At 38.0% G+C, this 15,806-nt stretch overlaps 1 protein-coding gene across 3 annotated transcripts in view; it reads left to right on the top strand.

Annotated features, from left to right (window-relative positions):
- Nucleotides 1-15,806, top strand: part of EIPR1 (EARP complex and GARP complex interacting protein 1) — a 94,674-nt gene that overhangs the window by 74,873 nt on the left and 3,995 nt on the right. For 2 of the 3 annotated variants that reach the window (XM_086631379.1, XM_086631381.1), the window contains 2 exons: nt 3,838-4,005; nt 5,264-5,431. In XM_086631379.1, the coding sequence (XP_086487505.1) occupies nt 3,838-4,005; nt 5,264-5,431 (336 nt within the window). Of the gene's footprint in view, nt 1-3,837; nt 4,006-5,263; nt 5,432-5,516; nt 5,541-15,806 lie in introns of all 3 variants that reach the window. The other variant, XM_086631380.1, reaches the window with a different exon arrangement.

The raw sequence follows: 15,806 nt of genomic DNA, 5'->3' as shown, positions 1-15,806 counted from the left end.
TTGGGCTTGCATTTCTGATGTATCCAAGGGTTTTCCCTGTTTTTTCCCCTCAGTTTCAATTCTAACTTATATATTGAGTTTTCCTGAACTATGTGCTAGTCTCGAGATCGTTTGTTCAATACATAGGCATTACCTGAATGAAGCTGTTCTGTAATTCAACCTGAAAATGATTTAACATCAGTCCTTACTATGCCATGAACTATCTTCATAGCATACTATTTAAAGGTAGCTTTAATCTCTGAAGGTAATTCACAGGCTAAGTTCACTCTTCACTTTTCTGATTTTAACAAATAGTATAATATACTATATTAAAGTTTGTAGCATGCCAGTTATATGAAACTACTAAATCTATCAAAATAATTTCCAAATCAATTAAGGCTTTGAATATACCTAATAAGGTGTTTTCCCCCTGCTCAGTTGTGATTTTGATAAGCAGAGGAGTAATGTTGTGCGCATCTGTTGCCATGACTACTAAAGCCTGTGCAAGCTTTTTTAAGATACGCTTTATCCCCTTAGCACATAGTAATTTATCACTAAACCGAGAAGACTGATGTCTTGTAATAACTTTTGTTGCCTTAAAGGAGGATGACTTTAAATTTAGTTCTATGGTTCCTGCCAGCTCAGGGGTGTAGCAATAAATCCCCATGTTTGCCAACCTTGTGTGTTTTTACCAAAAAGGTTTATTTAATTTAATAAACAAAAGCTAAAAATACAAACATAATAATTAAAAGTCACTTCCTGTATGCTTGTCATCAGGTTTGAAAGCCCTATTCTTTGCCCTGTAAAAGGATATATAAAAAATCTAACTTCAGATACATATATATACTTTCATTTATTAAGACTTGTTTAAATGGAGCATGCAAGACAGGAAAGAAAGGTCAAAGGAGAAAAGGCATTTTTTAAGTTGCGTTTTTGTAATCATCCTATTTTTAACATATAGTATGAAGACCTTAAGATTATAGCCTGTGTTTCTAAATAGAAAATGTTAAATATTGTGAAGTCTGCTTCATACTGTCTTATTAGAAACATCTCTATCTTGCATTAAATGGGTATCCTGACTAACTTTTATGAAAGATAGATAGTCCAGATATTAACAAGATCTTCAATGAAAGAGTAACTTGGTTGACAAAAGCAAATCCCACAATGCTAATTACTTAAAGTGAAGCCCAGTCCATGAACTAGTTGGGCTTCATCCAAAGAAGTGTGGCCAGCAGGTCGAGGGAGGTGATTCTGCCCCTCTACTCTGCTCTCGTGAGACCCCACCTGGAATACTGTGCTCAGCTCTGGAGTCCCCAACACAAGAAGGACATGGAGCTGCTGGAGCGAGTCCAGAAGAAGGCCACGAAGATGATCCGAGGGCTGGAGCACCTCTGCTATGAAGACAGGCTGAGAGAGTTGGGGCTGTTCAGCCTGGAGAAGAGAAGGCTCCAGGGTGATCTTATAGCAGCTTTCCAGTACTTAAAGGGGGCCTACAGGAAAGCTGGAGAGGGGCTTTTTACAAGGGCATGTAGTGATAAGACAAGGGGCAATGGATTTAAACTGAAAGAGGTAGATTTCGATTAGATATAAGGAAGAAATTTTTTACATTGAGGGTGGTGAGGCACTGGAACAGGTTGCCCAGAGAAGTTGTGGATGCCCCGTTCCTGGAAGTGTTCAAGGCCAGGTTGGCTGAGGCTTTGGGCAACCTGGTGTAGTGGAGGGTTTCCCTGCCCATGGCAGTGGGGTTGGAACTAGATGATCTTTGAGGTCCCTCCCAACCCAAACCGTTCTGTGTTTCTAATTTATGAGTACTAGGCTATGCCAAAGAGCTGTTTGCAATGTACTTGAAAAATATGTGCAAGAATAAGTCTCATCTGCAATTGCACTGTGATATGTCTAGAATGATGCGAATATTTGATAATGACTAGTTAGACTAGAAGTAGGAGTTTAAAGTCAGGGCAGTATAAACTGTGGCAGTATAAGAAGCAAAAATTGAGGGGAGAAGAAAAATCAAGGACAGAAAACTGCGGTACCGACAAAGAAGAAGAGAGGAGAGATACTAAAGAAGTTGCTAGAAAAGCTACTTCTGCAAAGCACGATTATGATAGCTGTAAGATAAAGGAGGTGAATGATTTTGGACACAGCAAACAAAGAAGGGGGAGGGGGGTAGGAGGTTGGTGGGAAGATCCCTAGACTAGACTAGGAACCAGTCTTAATCAGAGAAGAGCTTGTGAATCAGAGGAGACAGACACTAGGCTGAAGTGGATTTAGAGAGATAATCGTTTCAGGAAGACTCAAACTTCAAGAATGAATTCTAAAAAATATGGAAGAAAAAGAGTATGAGAAGGTGAAGTCAGTAGCTGGAGAATATGTTCATGTGGTCTGGTGTCAATCTATGATGTAAGTGGGAAATTCAATGTGGGTAATATTACTGTAGGTAGAATGATAGAGTGAAAGAAAAGAATATTCGTATTTGGGAAGGAAAGGCATCAAGTGGTCACAGTAATAGTTAAGCTGGAATAAAGGCTTTAATAGTAAGCACTACTGAATATACAGTGGACAGTGTGGTATTTCTTTTTAAGCCCTTACACGCATCTCTATGAGCAAGGCAAAAATTGCAAGAAAGAAGTGAAAGGTGCAATAAAGGAGAAGTGTTTTATTGCTGGAAGCATGCTTGAGATTTAAAAATTTTCCCATAAAGTTGTTTCAAGAAACTAAGAGGAAACATTGAATTTGGATCCCAGAATACCTGGTAGAAAGGCATACTTAAGTGATATCCTTAATCTCTCAAAGTGTGAGAAGAGTGTTGACGTTGGATATCTAAGTAATATCCTTAGACATCCAAGTGACTGTCAGGATAGGGCTTAGTATTCACCTGGTATACTTTGAACCTTTCCTTATGGAGCTACTTTGCTTTATATTAGTAGTTAGGTATTAACAGCAAGAGACTTCTCTATCTGGTCTTGACAGGAACACATATATGCAGCACAGGAAATACCAAGTTTTGGTCAGCCTGTGTTTTCTGAGGAGAAACATTTTTCATTTAAAAAAGAAAAAAGCTCACAAAGCGTTGACAAGTTCTAGTGAAAATTGTAGGAAACTCAAATCTAAGCAGAACTTTGTAGAGGGTGGCTTTGAGAATGGACATGGGAACAGATACAGTCTTTCCATAAAACTGGTAATGCAATAGCAAAAACAAACAAAAATCCCAAGTCTAAGAGGCAAAGTAAGGAGACAAACCGATGGAACATGATGTTTTCAGTAAGGATGCTAGATTGCTAGTAGTACTACAGTTGTTTTCTGAAGTGGTCCGGATGGGTGAATATGCGCATGGCTGAGTAGTTTAAGGGCCACAGGTAAACTGATGATAAGTGCCAGAGCTCAAACAAGGTAAGTTCAAAACTGAACAATAATAAAAAGCTGTGGTTCATATCTGTGGCCTCCCTTGCATGTCAGCTTTTCATATAGGGAGAACTAGATGTCATAAATGCAGAATTGGTATAACTACTTAGGGTGGAGAAGAGGAGCTCTAATCTGAAAATATTGTGGTTTAGTAGCAAACATTTCATAACAGTTGTTAGAGCACTGTGCTAGAATCATCTGGAATTACTGTTTCCTTTTAGTTCCAGATGATCCTAATGAAAACGGGGAAAGAGCAAAGCTTCAGAGCAAGCTGAGAAATCTATAGAAGTCTCTGTTGTTAACAGCTGGGATTTCCCTAAACTATGCGCTAGCAATGGGAACTCTAAGTCTGCGGATGTTAAGGGGATTATGCAAGTTTCCAGGGAAACAGATTCCTGTCAGTGGAGTGCAGTTAGCTTTTTATAGACCATTTAATTTTTTTAATGTGTTTTACAGACAGATATATTGCATAGAAAACGCACATGGACAACTGGTACGAGACCTAGACTTTAATCCCAATAAACAGTACTACCTGGCTAGCTGTGGAGATGACTGCAAGGTGAAATTCTGGGACACAAGAAATGTCACTGAACCAGTGAAGACACTGGAGGAGCATTCCCACTGGTAGAACAAATTATCTTCATGCTCTTTTGTGGGTGGATGGCTTATATAATTTATTCAGCTAATTATTTTACTGTTTAGGAACAATGCAAACCACGTTTGTGCTATTGTGAATAATCGTTTTTCTGCACGGAGGAAAGCTTTCAACGTGTGAATGTTCCTTGTATGGTTGTGAATTAAGAGTTTAGGCAATGTTGGTCTAATTGGCAAGAAACTGTCATTAACATTGTTGGGAGATAGGGTACATCTTTGAGAAGCAGGACACAGAAGCTGGCTTGTGGGGGAAAGCTGGTACACAGGTGTGCTGTCCCAAATTGAGCCCAATTTGCTACACCTTCATTTTGCAGAAAAGCCCTTAAGCTGTTTTGGTTACAGCAGCTGCCATCTGTCCTCTGTTGTTGAATGGTGGAATTGCTCGATAATTCAGCCCTACTTTTTTCATGCTTTTCACAGCCCTTAAGCCAGAATATACAAGTGAGTCATTTTATTCTATGAGATAATATTTAGAGGCTGTATCTACAGCTCTGGCCTGTGGCTGGAGCAAGCAGAGAATCTTGTCTGACGTTTGCAGACTTCAGTGGTTAAGAACAGATGAGTGGTTCATGTTTTATAAAATTTGAGTTGGAGTAATTCTTGCAAAATAAATCTGGACCCTGAAGCTACTTTGAGGGGAATGAAGATGTGAATTAACAGAAAAAGCTTTTACACTTTTTTCCAGAAGATTAAAAGAAAAAGAATAAAACAAGAACCATAAGATATTTGGTATTAACTTGATATGTAAAATGTAAAAATAGAAATATAATCCTACTTTTGTTTTGGAGTCTATTTTAAACTTAACTGTAAGAATGTTGTGAGATTTTTGTGTAACAGGTTATTTCTAATCCGTATTTTGCTTTGATGAAATTTTTATATTTAGAAGTTAAATATTTATCTTACTTACCGAACAATGAATTGGCATGTACCCTCAAGGAATGACACCACTGAATGGTTTGTTTTGTTCTTTGGAATTTTTTTTTCAAAACTTATTTGTTGAATTTTAAAGACACCTCATAAAAAACAGATGACATGGAAGCTTAAAGCCAAATGAAGGTAGCAAAAACAGTCTTTGGAATGAGGCATGTCACTTCTATGCGTACTTACAGCATATAAGTCAAAGATCAATTTTTAGTGCTGTTTTAAAAAAAAAAAATAAAAAATCATTGAACATTGATGCACTACTTGCCAAGAATAACCTCTTGTTCTTTCTAATTTCGTTTTTTAGGGTCTGGAATGTCAGATACAATCATTCTCATGATCAGCTGATCCTTACAGGAAGCAGTGATAGCAGAGTTATCCTGTCTAATATGGTATCAATTTCTTCTGAACCGTTTGGACATATGGTAGATGATGATGAACTAAGTGACCAAGAGGACCAGCACCAAGAAGAGAAGTATGAAGTTTCCTGAGTTTTATGCAGATGCTTATAGTTTATCTTTTCATTGTAATGGTTAACATGCTATTTTTTTGATGATTAGGATTTTTGTATACATGCCTTTCAGGTAAGTAGTTCTAATTCCTACTTCATTCTTCTCTGCTTAGAGCCTTGGGTGGAATACACTCTTTAAATCTGCTTGGCACAGTCACTGTATGTTCACTGGTGGAAAGGGGATGGTGATGCTAAGAACCAGTCCTGAAGTCCACTGGATCATTGAAAAGATTCATTTTAAGGGAGCTCTGGATCAAGTCAAGCACATACAATAATCTGGGTTAAATGAAAATTGAAAATCTGCTTTTTGCATTTTCTGTGTATGTGTTCTGACCTTTAGGAGATGTTACCAGTGTAATGATGAGCTTCTGTACAAGTGGAAGAAAGGAAGTATAAATACATTAATTTCTGTAAATTTAGTGCTTAATGTTGATGGCTGCTCTGGAAACTAGTAACTCATTAGACCTACTTTAAGTGAAACAGAAGTATGGTTTCGACTCTCTTAGTAGAGAATAATGCATGTTATTGCAAACATTTGTAAACACCATTCCACTTGGGTGTGTGAAGAATCACATACTTTGCATGTGAATTTTGGGATGGATTTCTTAGTAGAGAGTTGACTGAAATGCTGAAATAATTTTTCATCCTCTGTTTTTGTCTGCCTTCAATATTTTCATTGTACAATATATTATGCTTATTTTCCTCTCTGTACTTCTTTATGAATGTACAAGTGTATATAAGCACTTTTGTAGATTTGGTGTGGGCTGAGGCTTTCTAATTTTGTGACTACTTCACAAGGTGATCTTCAGCAAACTCTTCCTTTAAAAATGAAGATAATGATACTGAAACTCATGTAAGATGTTTTGAGATGACAGGCTTTAGTCTATATTTTTCTGTTCTTTACAACTGTGAATATCCATGTTCTACATATCTATACTAAGCAGTTGTTTTGTTACGTTTGTTATTTTATTTTAATATGCAAAGCTGTCTGCGATGAAATAGGCAGATTACGTCCTGAACTATCTTTTTAGATTTCATAGATTTCATAGATTTCTAGGTTGGAAAAGACCTTAGAGATCATCGAGTCCAACCATCCCTAATCCCCATTAAACCATATCCTCAAGTAGCTCATCCACCCTATTCTTAAACACATCCAGGGATGGGGACTCAACCACTTCCCTGGGCAGCTTATTCCAATGGCTGACAACCCTTCAGAGAAGAAATACTTCCTAACATCCAACCTGAATCTCCCCTGACTAAGCTTATGCCCATTTCCTCTTGTTCTATCTCCCATCACTAATGTAAAGAGCCCTTCCCCTACCTCCCCACCATCTTTTCTCAAGTATTTATAGGCCGTAATCAGGTCTCCCCTCAGCCTCCTCTTCTCCAGGCTAAACAGCCCCAACTCCCTCAGCCGCTCCTCATAAGTTTTATTTTCCAGCCCCTTGACCAGTTTAGTTGCCCTTCTTTGGACTCGCTCCAGGAGCTCAATATCTCTCTTAAAGCGAGGGGCCCAAAACTGGACACAATATTCCAGGTGCGGCCTCACCAGTGCCGAGTACAGGGGCAGGATCACTTCCCTGCTCCTGCTGGTCACACTATTCTTGATACATGCCAGTATCCCATTGGCCTTTTTGGCCACCTGGGCACACTGCTGGCTCATATCAAGCTGGTAGTCAACCAACACCCCCAGGTCCTTTTCCGCCAGGCAGCTCTCCAGCCACTCCTCCCCGAGCCTATAGCGATGCTTGGGGTTTTTATACCCCAAGTGAAGGACTCTGCACTTGGCCTTATTAAAGCTCATGCCATTGGCCTCAGCCCAACGATCCAGTCTGTTCAGATCCCTCTGAAGGGCCTCCCTACCCTCGAGCAGATCGACACAGCCTCCCAGCTTGGTGTCGTCCGCAAATTTACTGAGGGTACATTCTATCCCCTCATCCAGGTCATTGATAAAGATGTTAAACAGAACTGGACCCAGCACTGAGCCCTGGGGAACCCCACTGGTGACCGGCCTCCAGCCGGATTTAGCCCCATTTACCACCACTGATGAAGAATAGTCAGGTGGAATATGGAACAAGGCAACTTCAAAAAACATCCCTCAGTTACTCAGCTGCGTTTGCTAGATGTTTTAGTTAAAATTCTAAATAAAATTTAGGTTACTTCTCTAGTTGTATTTTAAAGGCTGCTCTTGCACCTTTATTTTATTAATAAAGGCATAGTTTTACCCCAAATAGTTTTTACATTTTGGCTTGACATAAAGGACTTGGAAACCATTTTTAAAATATTAAATAAGGAAGCTATCCCATATACAGAAATGATTAACTTTAAATGTAGAAAATGTCTCTAGAAGCAATAGGTGATGTAAGTGCCTGGAAAATCAAGGTGTCAAATTAAGTACCTAAAAGTTACTCACATCAACAGTACATACTTAATTTTTAGAACATAACTGAAATACAGCATTTTAAATATGAGGTACCTTTTGGCTCCTTACCTTCGGCTGGGCATTGCATTTTAATCTGTTCTGGATGGAAGATAAATAGAATTAATGGAAGTAAGAAAATGACTACAGCTTCCTGTGTGTTTATGGTGGGAATGTATTAACATAAATAACGTTGCAAGTAAATAGTGTTCTGAAAGATGTTGTATAGTAGGTTATCTGGAGTTCTGAATTTCAGTTGATTGTAGACAGTGTAGGTTGCCTCGTTAAAACACAAGTGATTGTTTCTAGAATAGGAATTTTAGAAACTAAGAACATGCAAAGCACTACAACAAATGCAATGAATCTTTTCGTTTGGCTATGGGATGGATGTAAACCACATCGTGAATGACTTGTATAGTAGTAATGTAGAGCCCTTTGCCTGTTCCCGGAGACTACAAGAGCATCAATACTGCCTTTGCTTTTTAACTATATGCTTTTCAGCTGCAAATCTGTTCTCCATGAAACCTGGGAAAGCACATTAGCTTTTGTAATGTTTGCTTGGTACTGTGAGAGTGTTGTTTTGTTTTGAGGTAAGATGGGAGGATGTTTGCAAGGTGCTCACCAGCCTTGAATTGTTGCCAGATGAATGTCTGTTTAGCTCTGAGCATGCTAATGAAGCAGGGCATAACGGCTGTTGGGAATACTTCTTGTTAGTCAACCACTAGCGCCAAGTATTTAGGCTTTAGTACCCATTTCCCTCTTGGAGACCTCTTTGAAGAATCTGTTGCACTATTCCATGGATACTGTCTCTTCTGTAAAACACAGGGGTTTATTGTATGGTTTGGTGGGGTGTGGGATGTGTGTGTATTTTGTTTTTTGCTTGAGTATGTTCTAGACTTTCAGGAAAGCATTATATTCTCATGGGGCTCATTTTAATCCTGCTTTGGAGAACATCGGACTTACTATTAAAAAGCTCACAAATCTTGAAAATATCTTTTTTGGATTGTGCCTTGAAATACACCAGGAAGTGCAAGTGTCTGTAGAACTAGTTTCTCCAGTCAGTCATCTTCGGACTGAGTGACCAAATCTCTCAAAAAAAGGTTAAATATCAAGTGGAAAGAAGAAAAAGGCTCTTTCCTCATGGGCTACCTATGTTTCATGTTCTGAGTAAAATAACTTGTAAAAATACTCCTTGGATTAAATATAAAAATGAAGAGTATGTACCAGTTGTGTCTTCAAAGTATTTTTTTTCCTACTTGGCAAGAATCACCATATTTTAAAAATGTTGACTTGTAATACTATTCTACACAGCTAAGACTTCTGAAGTCTATAAAATTTGTGTTAATTTTTAATATATTTTGGAGTAAACTTCCTAAATTTTCATTGTGTTTCTGGACTGGAGATAAAAAACAAGTAATATGTCAGTTTAACCTTGCATTGTTCAACCATGTAGAAGTATGCATGAGTCTACCCACTCATGTATTCTTGCCAGATTTTCTTTAGTAAATGCCTACTTTTTAAGCTTTGCAACTGAAAAATTATTATTTGGAGGTTTTTTTTTTAAGAATACAAGTTTACTGAGTAATGAATAGACAACAAAACGTAAGTTGCTGTTTTCTATTATTACTCTGGAATTATTCTTCGAGGTTTCTCCTTTGAATGTTTGTCCGTGTATGTGTTGACATCTTGGGGGAGTGTATGTGCTCACATCTTGAAGAACAGAAGACACTTGCATAAGCAATATAACTAGGACTATTGCACGATGATCTGTCTCTGGTCACAAATGAGTGACCTCCAGCTCCTCTTAACTGCTGATTCAGATCAGAGCAACTAGTTTGCTGTCTCTTCCCTACTTTTTAACTGCTATTGTTGTTGTTTTCTCTCATCAGTCATAAAAATGTAAGAGCAGCCTCCCTGTATCATATCAAAGGTCTCCCTAGCCTTTATAATGTCTCTGATAGTAGCCAAGAGGAAAGATTATAAAAGCAGGAAAAGAAGATGATGCTTCCCCTGGGTGTGGTTCTAGCCCCTGACTGTTTGCAGCTCGGGGACCTTTACTGCCTTCTGAATCATCTTTGGAGTCTTATGATTCTTCCCTTTAGGATTTTCTTCTGCCATCAGCCTTATTCTTGAGTTTATCTCTTCTTGCGAACTGTGTTTTTGTTTGTTCCAAAATGTGCTAGCTGTGCATGCACTGCCTTTGTGAAATGTGTCTAGGAGAAATATGCGAACTGTGTTTTTCTTGCACTGAATAAGGAAAGGCTTCAGTGTTTTTGTTTGGGAAGCCCAAAGCCTCTGTCAAAAGTAGGTAGTCTCGAAAGAGGATTGAGATCTTCACAGAGAGGAGGTATAGGCATGTGGCCAGAGGAGAGCTATGGTGTATAGTCCTAGTCTGGATAATTCAATGCACAGTTCAAATATGGCAAAAAAATTAGCTGCGAAATGGAGGATGATGAAATGCTGTACTCCTAGGTTAGTTTCTAGCACCTCGATCCAGAGGTAGGAAAAAAGTACACAAAACAAAAATAGAACAGATGAGGTGATTATTTGGGGTGCATCTAGCTTTCATCCCCAAAACAAAGCTGAGGTGCCTAGCTAGATAAGAACATAGGAAGTGCTTTTTGATGCCTCAGTTTGAACAAAACATTTAAACATGGGATCGTTCCACATCTATGGATGCAACCCATTAAGGCAGGCTTCTCCTTTGCCTCTCTTTCTTTAATGGTTTTGCACTGTGGTGTTGCAAGGACTTTCTCCTTGTGACACTGAACTTGCCTTAATTCCAAAGCTCCTGAAGGCGTCTGTCAGTTCCCTTTAGACTTCTGCAGAACACCAAGAACTCTCTTCTTCTGAAGGGAGGTGGTGACTGTCTTATATCCTTTCTTCTGTCTTTGGTCATCCAAAATCCTTAAGTTAGTGAATGAGTCTATATTTGGTTGTATTAAGCTAGTTTGACAGTCGTTTTAATTCTACATTGCTATTTCTAACAATAAACAAAAATTACCAGGTTCCTGCAATTTACTATGACCATCTTTACTCACCCATCAGGATTCCTTTTCTTTAGTTATTGCAATAAATTTATTTGCCTTATAGATTTGAATTTTAAACTCTATAGGTCTCTGGTATGCTGATGACACACAGCATGACAAGACCATTCAGTACCTTAGGAGCACCAACAGCAAGGTACATGCTGCATCTACAGCAGTGTTTTCATTCTTCATGGCTTCTATGGCCAGAACTTCGTCACGAGTCTCAATTGATGATGGAGGACTTGCTTTTTAAGGGCAAAGCCTTTTCTTTATCCATAACAATGAAAAGATTTATATGGTCAATAGCATTTTGAGCTTATACATAGTCCTGAAAAGGAAGCCATCCTTAAACTTCAATTTTGCAGAATGAGCTACCAGCTCCCGTAGCTCTCTTTGGGGTTCACAGGCTTAAGATGTCTGCTGTTTTCACTGGCAGAACTGATTACTAAGGTGAATATGCTGCCTTCTCCCTTATGCTACGTTTATTGGCAATATGTTGTAAGCTTATCCTTATCTTTGTTATCTATTGAAGATTGTACCAGAAATTCACATTACAAAATAGTGTTTTTCTGATGTCTTATGTTTCCATCTTTTTCACCATAGACGTTAGCCACACTGTCCTTTCATGCGAGCAGAACAAGATCTAACACAAGCACTTCTCACCATTTTGCATTTAAAGATGAGACATGTAAAGATTGGTCCTCCCAGTATAGAGTATCTCATCGAGATAGTGAGGTTTTTAATGAGATTTTAAGTGTAGGAACATCTTCAGCAGTCTGGATGGACCAGAGAGAAAATGGTGGCCGGCCTCTCTGTTAAAAGAGATTTCCTTCAAAATCTCATCTAAAGGAGGGTGATGGTTTCTACTTTTTGTGTTAGAAATGTGATTTGGAGCCTTTTGAATAGTAAATCATGTGGTTTCAAGATAGTATGTATGAACCGTGTGATCTAACGTAACACCTTTGTATACATATCTGTGACTTCAGGAGAGTGAATTGTCAGCGTTGGTATTTTGAAAAGTTTTTGCCAAATATTCATTATAAGACAGGCTTTCAGAGTATTTTCACACAGCTGCCAGTAGTGTTAATTTTGATGATATTTTGCTTGTGGTATTTATGTCTCTCAGAAATCTAGAAATCACAGGATTATGCTGTGGAATCAACCAAGAGACTCAGTTAATTAAACCAGCTTAAATAGATTCTGGTTTGAGGAATGCCAGTATTCAGGACTTTACTTGATTGAATGTGTAAGAAGCTGGGCCAAATCTTGTGCAGCAGCACTTTCCAATTCCTAGACTATTCTGCTTTAAAAATGTATGTTTTTTCCTTACTATTTCTTTTAACTCTCATCAGCAGATATGCCCTCCTTAATTTATATTGCATATTAGGACAACTATGAAACCTGCTACATGAAAATATGCATTTCGTAATTTTTGAAGATGACATTTTCCTGTAGAAGCATTTCAGAAGGCTGTTTTTTGAGTAAAAAAATGATAATCCTTAATTACAGTAGTATGGATGGGCAATTACTATCTATAAAAATTGTGTTCCAGTATAAACATCCTTGAATTCTGTTTTCCTTAAAAGAGTGAAAAAGTAAGTAGTGTGTTGTCTAGGCTTACCAGAAACAAAACTTACACTTACTAAGTTTTCTCCTACAGTTAAAGGGAAAGGGCATCCACAGGGCTTATTTTGGAACCCAATGACAGCTTTTCAGGATTCATTTTGGATGCTGCAGTACATGTTGCTGCTCTAGTAAATCACATCTATTTCATAATAATTTTTAGATTAAAGAGGATTTAATTTTGACTGTTATAAGGAATTAATGATTTTTGGTGACTCTGAGAAACATATTTTGTTGAACATTGAGGTGACTAAACAGAATTGCAAACACTGCAAACTTAAGTGGTTGTTAGCATGAGAAGTAATTGGAAGTAACAGCTCTCTACATGAAAACAATTATCCAAGGCTTAACAGGCTTCTCTCTCAAGTCTGTAACATAATTAACCTCAAAGTTATCTAGTAAAATGAAAGCTCTCCTGCTTTCACAGGAGACACTGATAGGGGTTGTGCTATGTGAATAAGACTGCAAAGAGAAAGCAGTCCAGTTTCAGCTGTGTGGAACAGGTCTTAAATTTATGTAGGATGTAGGTAGAGATTACACTTTTCTTTCTATGAGTTCTTGGTGACATAAGAGTTCGATGCCTTGACAGTTGATTCAATGCAAGAACATATATAAGGACAGGAAAAAGGTATTTTAGTCTGGCTAGAAAAAGTCTTTAAAATAGTACAGGAAAACAAGAAACTAAAGGAACTTTTTAAGAGGCAGAGAGATTTAGGACAAGGAAGAAAATCACTTACTAAGCTTGCCAGGCATAAGAAGTGATTACCTGTATGCTTATCAAATGCAGTCTAGTCAGACTGCTCTATCAAGGGATCAATAGGCCAAGTACCTATACCTGTGGTACACTAAACTAACTATAACATAGCAACTAGGCTTTTACACCTATAACCTGCAGCTTTTTGTTAAAACAGAAATCTCTGTGTTTTGACAACAACTTGAATTATACGTATTAAAGTACCATAGAAGAAAGTTTACTTCATATCCACCTCTGTACAGGTACTCTTCCTGTTTCTGAACTTCTCTAACTCAAAAGAAATTTAAGGTCCTGAACTCTCCTCCCTGTTCCAAAACCTGCCAAAGATCTGCTGACTATCCTAGTATCCAGTCCACTTTGAATGCTTTCCTCTTCTGTGTCCGGTGTTATGCATCTGACATAAGAAGGCGAATAACCTGGGCATTGTCATCAGGAGTTGGTGACTATGAAATGGAAAGCTTCTGAGCTAAGAATAATGCACGTGAAAGTACAGCAGTATTCATTTAATCATTGCTACAGTATGAATAGAATATTATAAAAAAATATTCATCAGTGCTATGACATGTTAGGCTCTGAAATCACCTACTTTATATTATGGAAAAATAAAATTTTAGCAACTGATAAAAACAGAAGGGTAATTAAAATATCTAAATCAACGAAAACATCTTAAATACAAGTTGTTTTGTATATGTTCCACTAGTACGTGCTGTGACCAGAATCATCTCTTTTAGTAGACTGTTTATTTATATATATATCTATCTATCTATATATATATATATAAAAAAAAAGGTTTTTCTTACCTTGCTTAAATAAATGTCAGTGTCATAGCTGTTAAGTCTGTAACTTAAACCAAATTATATTTAATATCTGGGGAATTAGAATCAGCTCAGACTCTCCTTTAACAAATAAAAATGTGTAAAAGCTGTGTAAAATTTCATTGTGAGTAAATAGTTTGTTGTGAGACTCAAACTAGACAATTTTAAGTATCCTAGATTGGTATAGATTCGAAAATAGTATCCTCAGCCTATGCTTGGATCACAAAAAAAAGCACACCTATAGCCAAAATGTGTTTTCTTGGGAGTCTCATAGCATGTGGTTAAATGATCTGTCTCCAAGAGATTCCTCTTCTAAGGAAAAAAAACCCACCACAAACAACCTTGCTCCTTCTGTTTTTTTCACTTATTTTGAACAATCTTTCACATACATGAACTAGCAGAATCCTTCTGGACTCATTATCCATTACATAATTTAAAGACTAATCTGTTGTCATTCATAGTGTTTGTAAAGGATGCTCATGGACATTTTCTTTCTTTTAGATGTTCTTTATTGTTCCTGAGACACGTCATTCTGAGATGCTTTTTTTCCATCCTGATTATCTTGTATAGTATCTAGATCTTTTACACCAAGTGATCGGTTTCATAAGAATTTTCTCCGTTTCTCAGTAACTGTCTCAAGGCTATGTCATTTTTATGCACAGATAGTCTATACATGATGTTACCGTAGATCTATGCTATTTAAAACAAACAAACAAAAAAAAAGCAAAGGAAAACCAAACTCATGTGGCCTGAAGAACCATGCTCTCTTTTTCTGAGAAGGCACAAAATACTTCCGTGGCCAAGAAGAACTTCATTATATAGACAATAATAAACAGTTAAAAATTGTAGTTATAAATGGAAATGCCAAACAGAAGTTCATCTACAGGCTTTTTTCCTGAGCACTCATTCCCCTATGGCCTCTGTAAATTAATGTAGATGAACTGTGTTATTTAAATGAAACACTGAAACAACTCTGAACGTACAGAAAATAGTCTCATCTAGGAGCTTATTTGTCCTTGTTTATCCAACCTTTGGTTAACTGAGTCTCCTGGTTAACTGAAAGTCGGTCGTGTCCCCTGACAGCCATGTGCACCGTGCATTACTCCCCTGCTTATCCAGAGAGACATTTGAAACCTTCAGAATAATGGAGTTGTGGGTAAGTGGGTGAGCACCGCGTGAAGCGCATTGCTGTCTGGGGACGTGACCAACTTTCACTTAACCAGGCATGTCAGTTAACGGGACATTAGAAAAACCTATTGCAGGAGGTGAAGCGTCTGTGTGTTTGCGTTTATTAGCTCTCTGCTGTTAGATGGTTTGTATCAAAGTACATATTCAGGACAACTGTAAAACAAGCCTGCTCTTTGCAATTAACCAGGGGCTCTGTGTTTGTGCCATGACCTTTTTTTTGTTAGTTGACCTTGAACGTAGCTTAAGTAAATGATAAAGGTCCTGAAAACAAGTATCTGAAGCTATTCTGCAGTATCAGACTGCTATTGGTTTATTTATTTGACTAACTTCGATTGAATTCTAATTGTGGTGCTGGACTCCCAGCTGGTTAGGCTGGCTAGGTGGAGCAGCGATGTCCTGCAAGCGATTCAGACGTGACACCGTATACGCGTTGTGATCGTAGAGGCGCGTGCTTTCCGAGAGCAGCGGTGAAGGGCAAAGACGGCCGATAACAGCGCTTCGTTTCTGTAGC

This window comes from Tauraco erythrolophus, chromosome 2 (assembly GCF_009769465.1).
Source record: "Tauraco erythrolophus isolate bTauEry1 chromosome 2, bTauEry1.pri, whole genome shotgun sequence".
NCBI classification, from domain to species: Eukaryota; Metazoa; Chordata; class Aves; order Musophagiformes; family Musophagidae; genus Tauraco; species Tauraco erythrolophus.
This window is presented reverse-complemented; position numbering and strand designations above follow the sequence as displayed.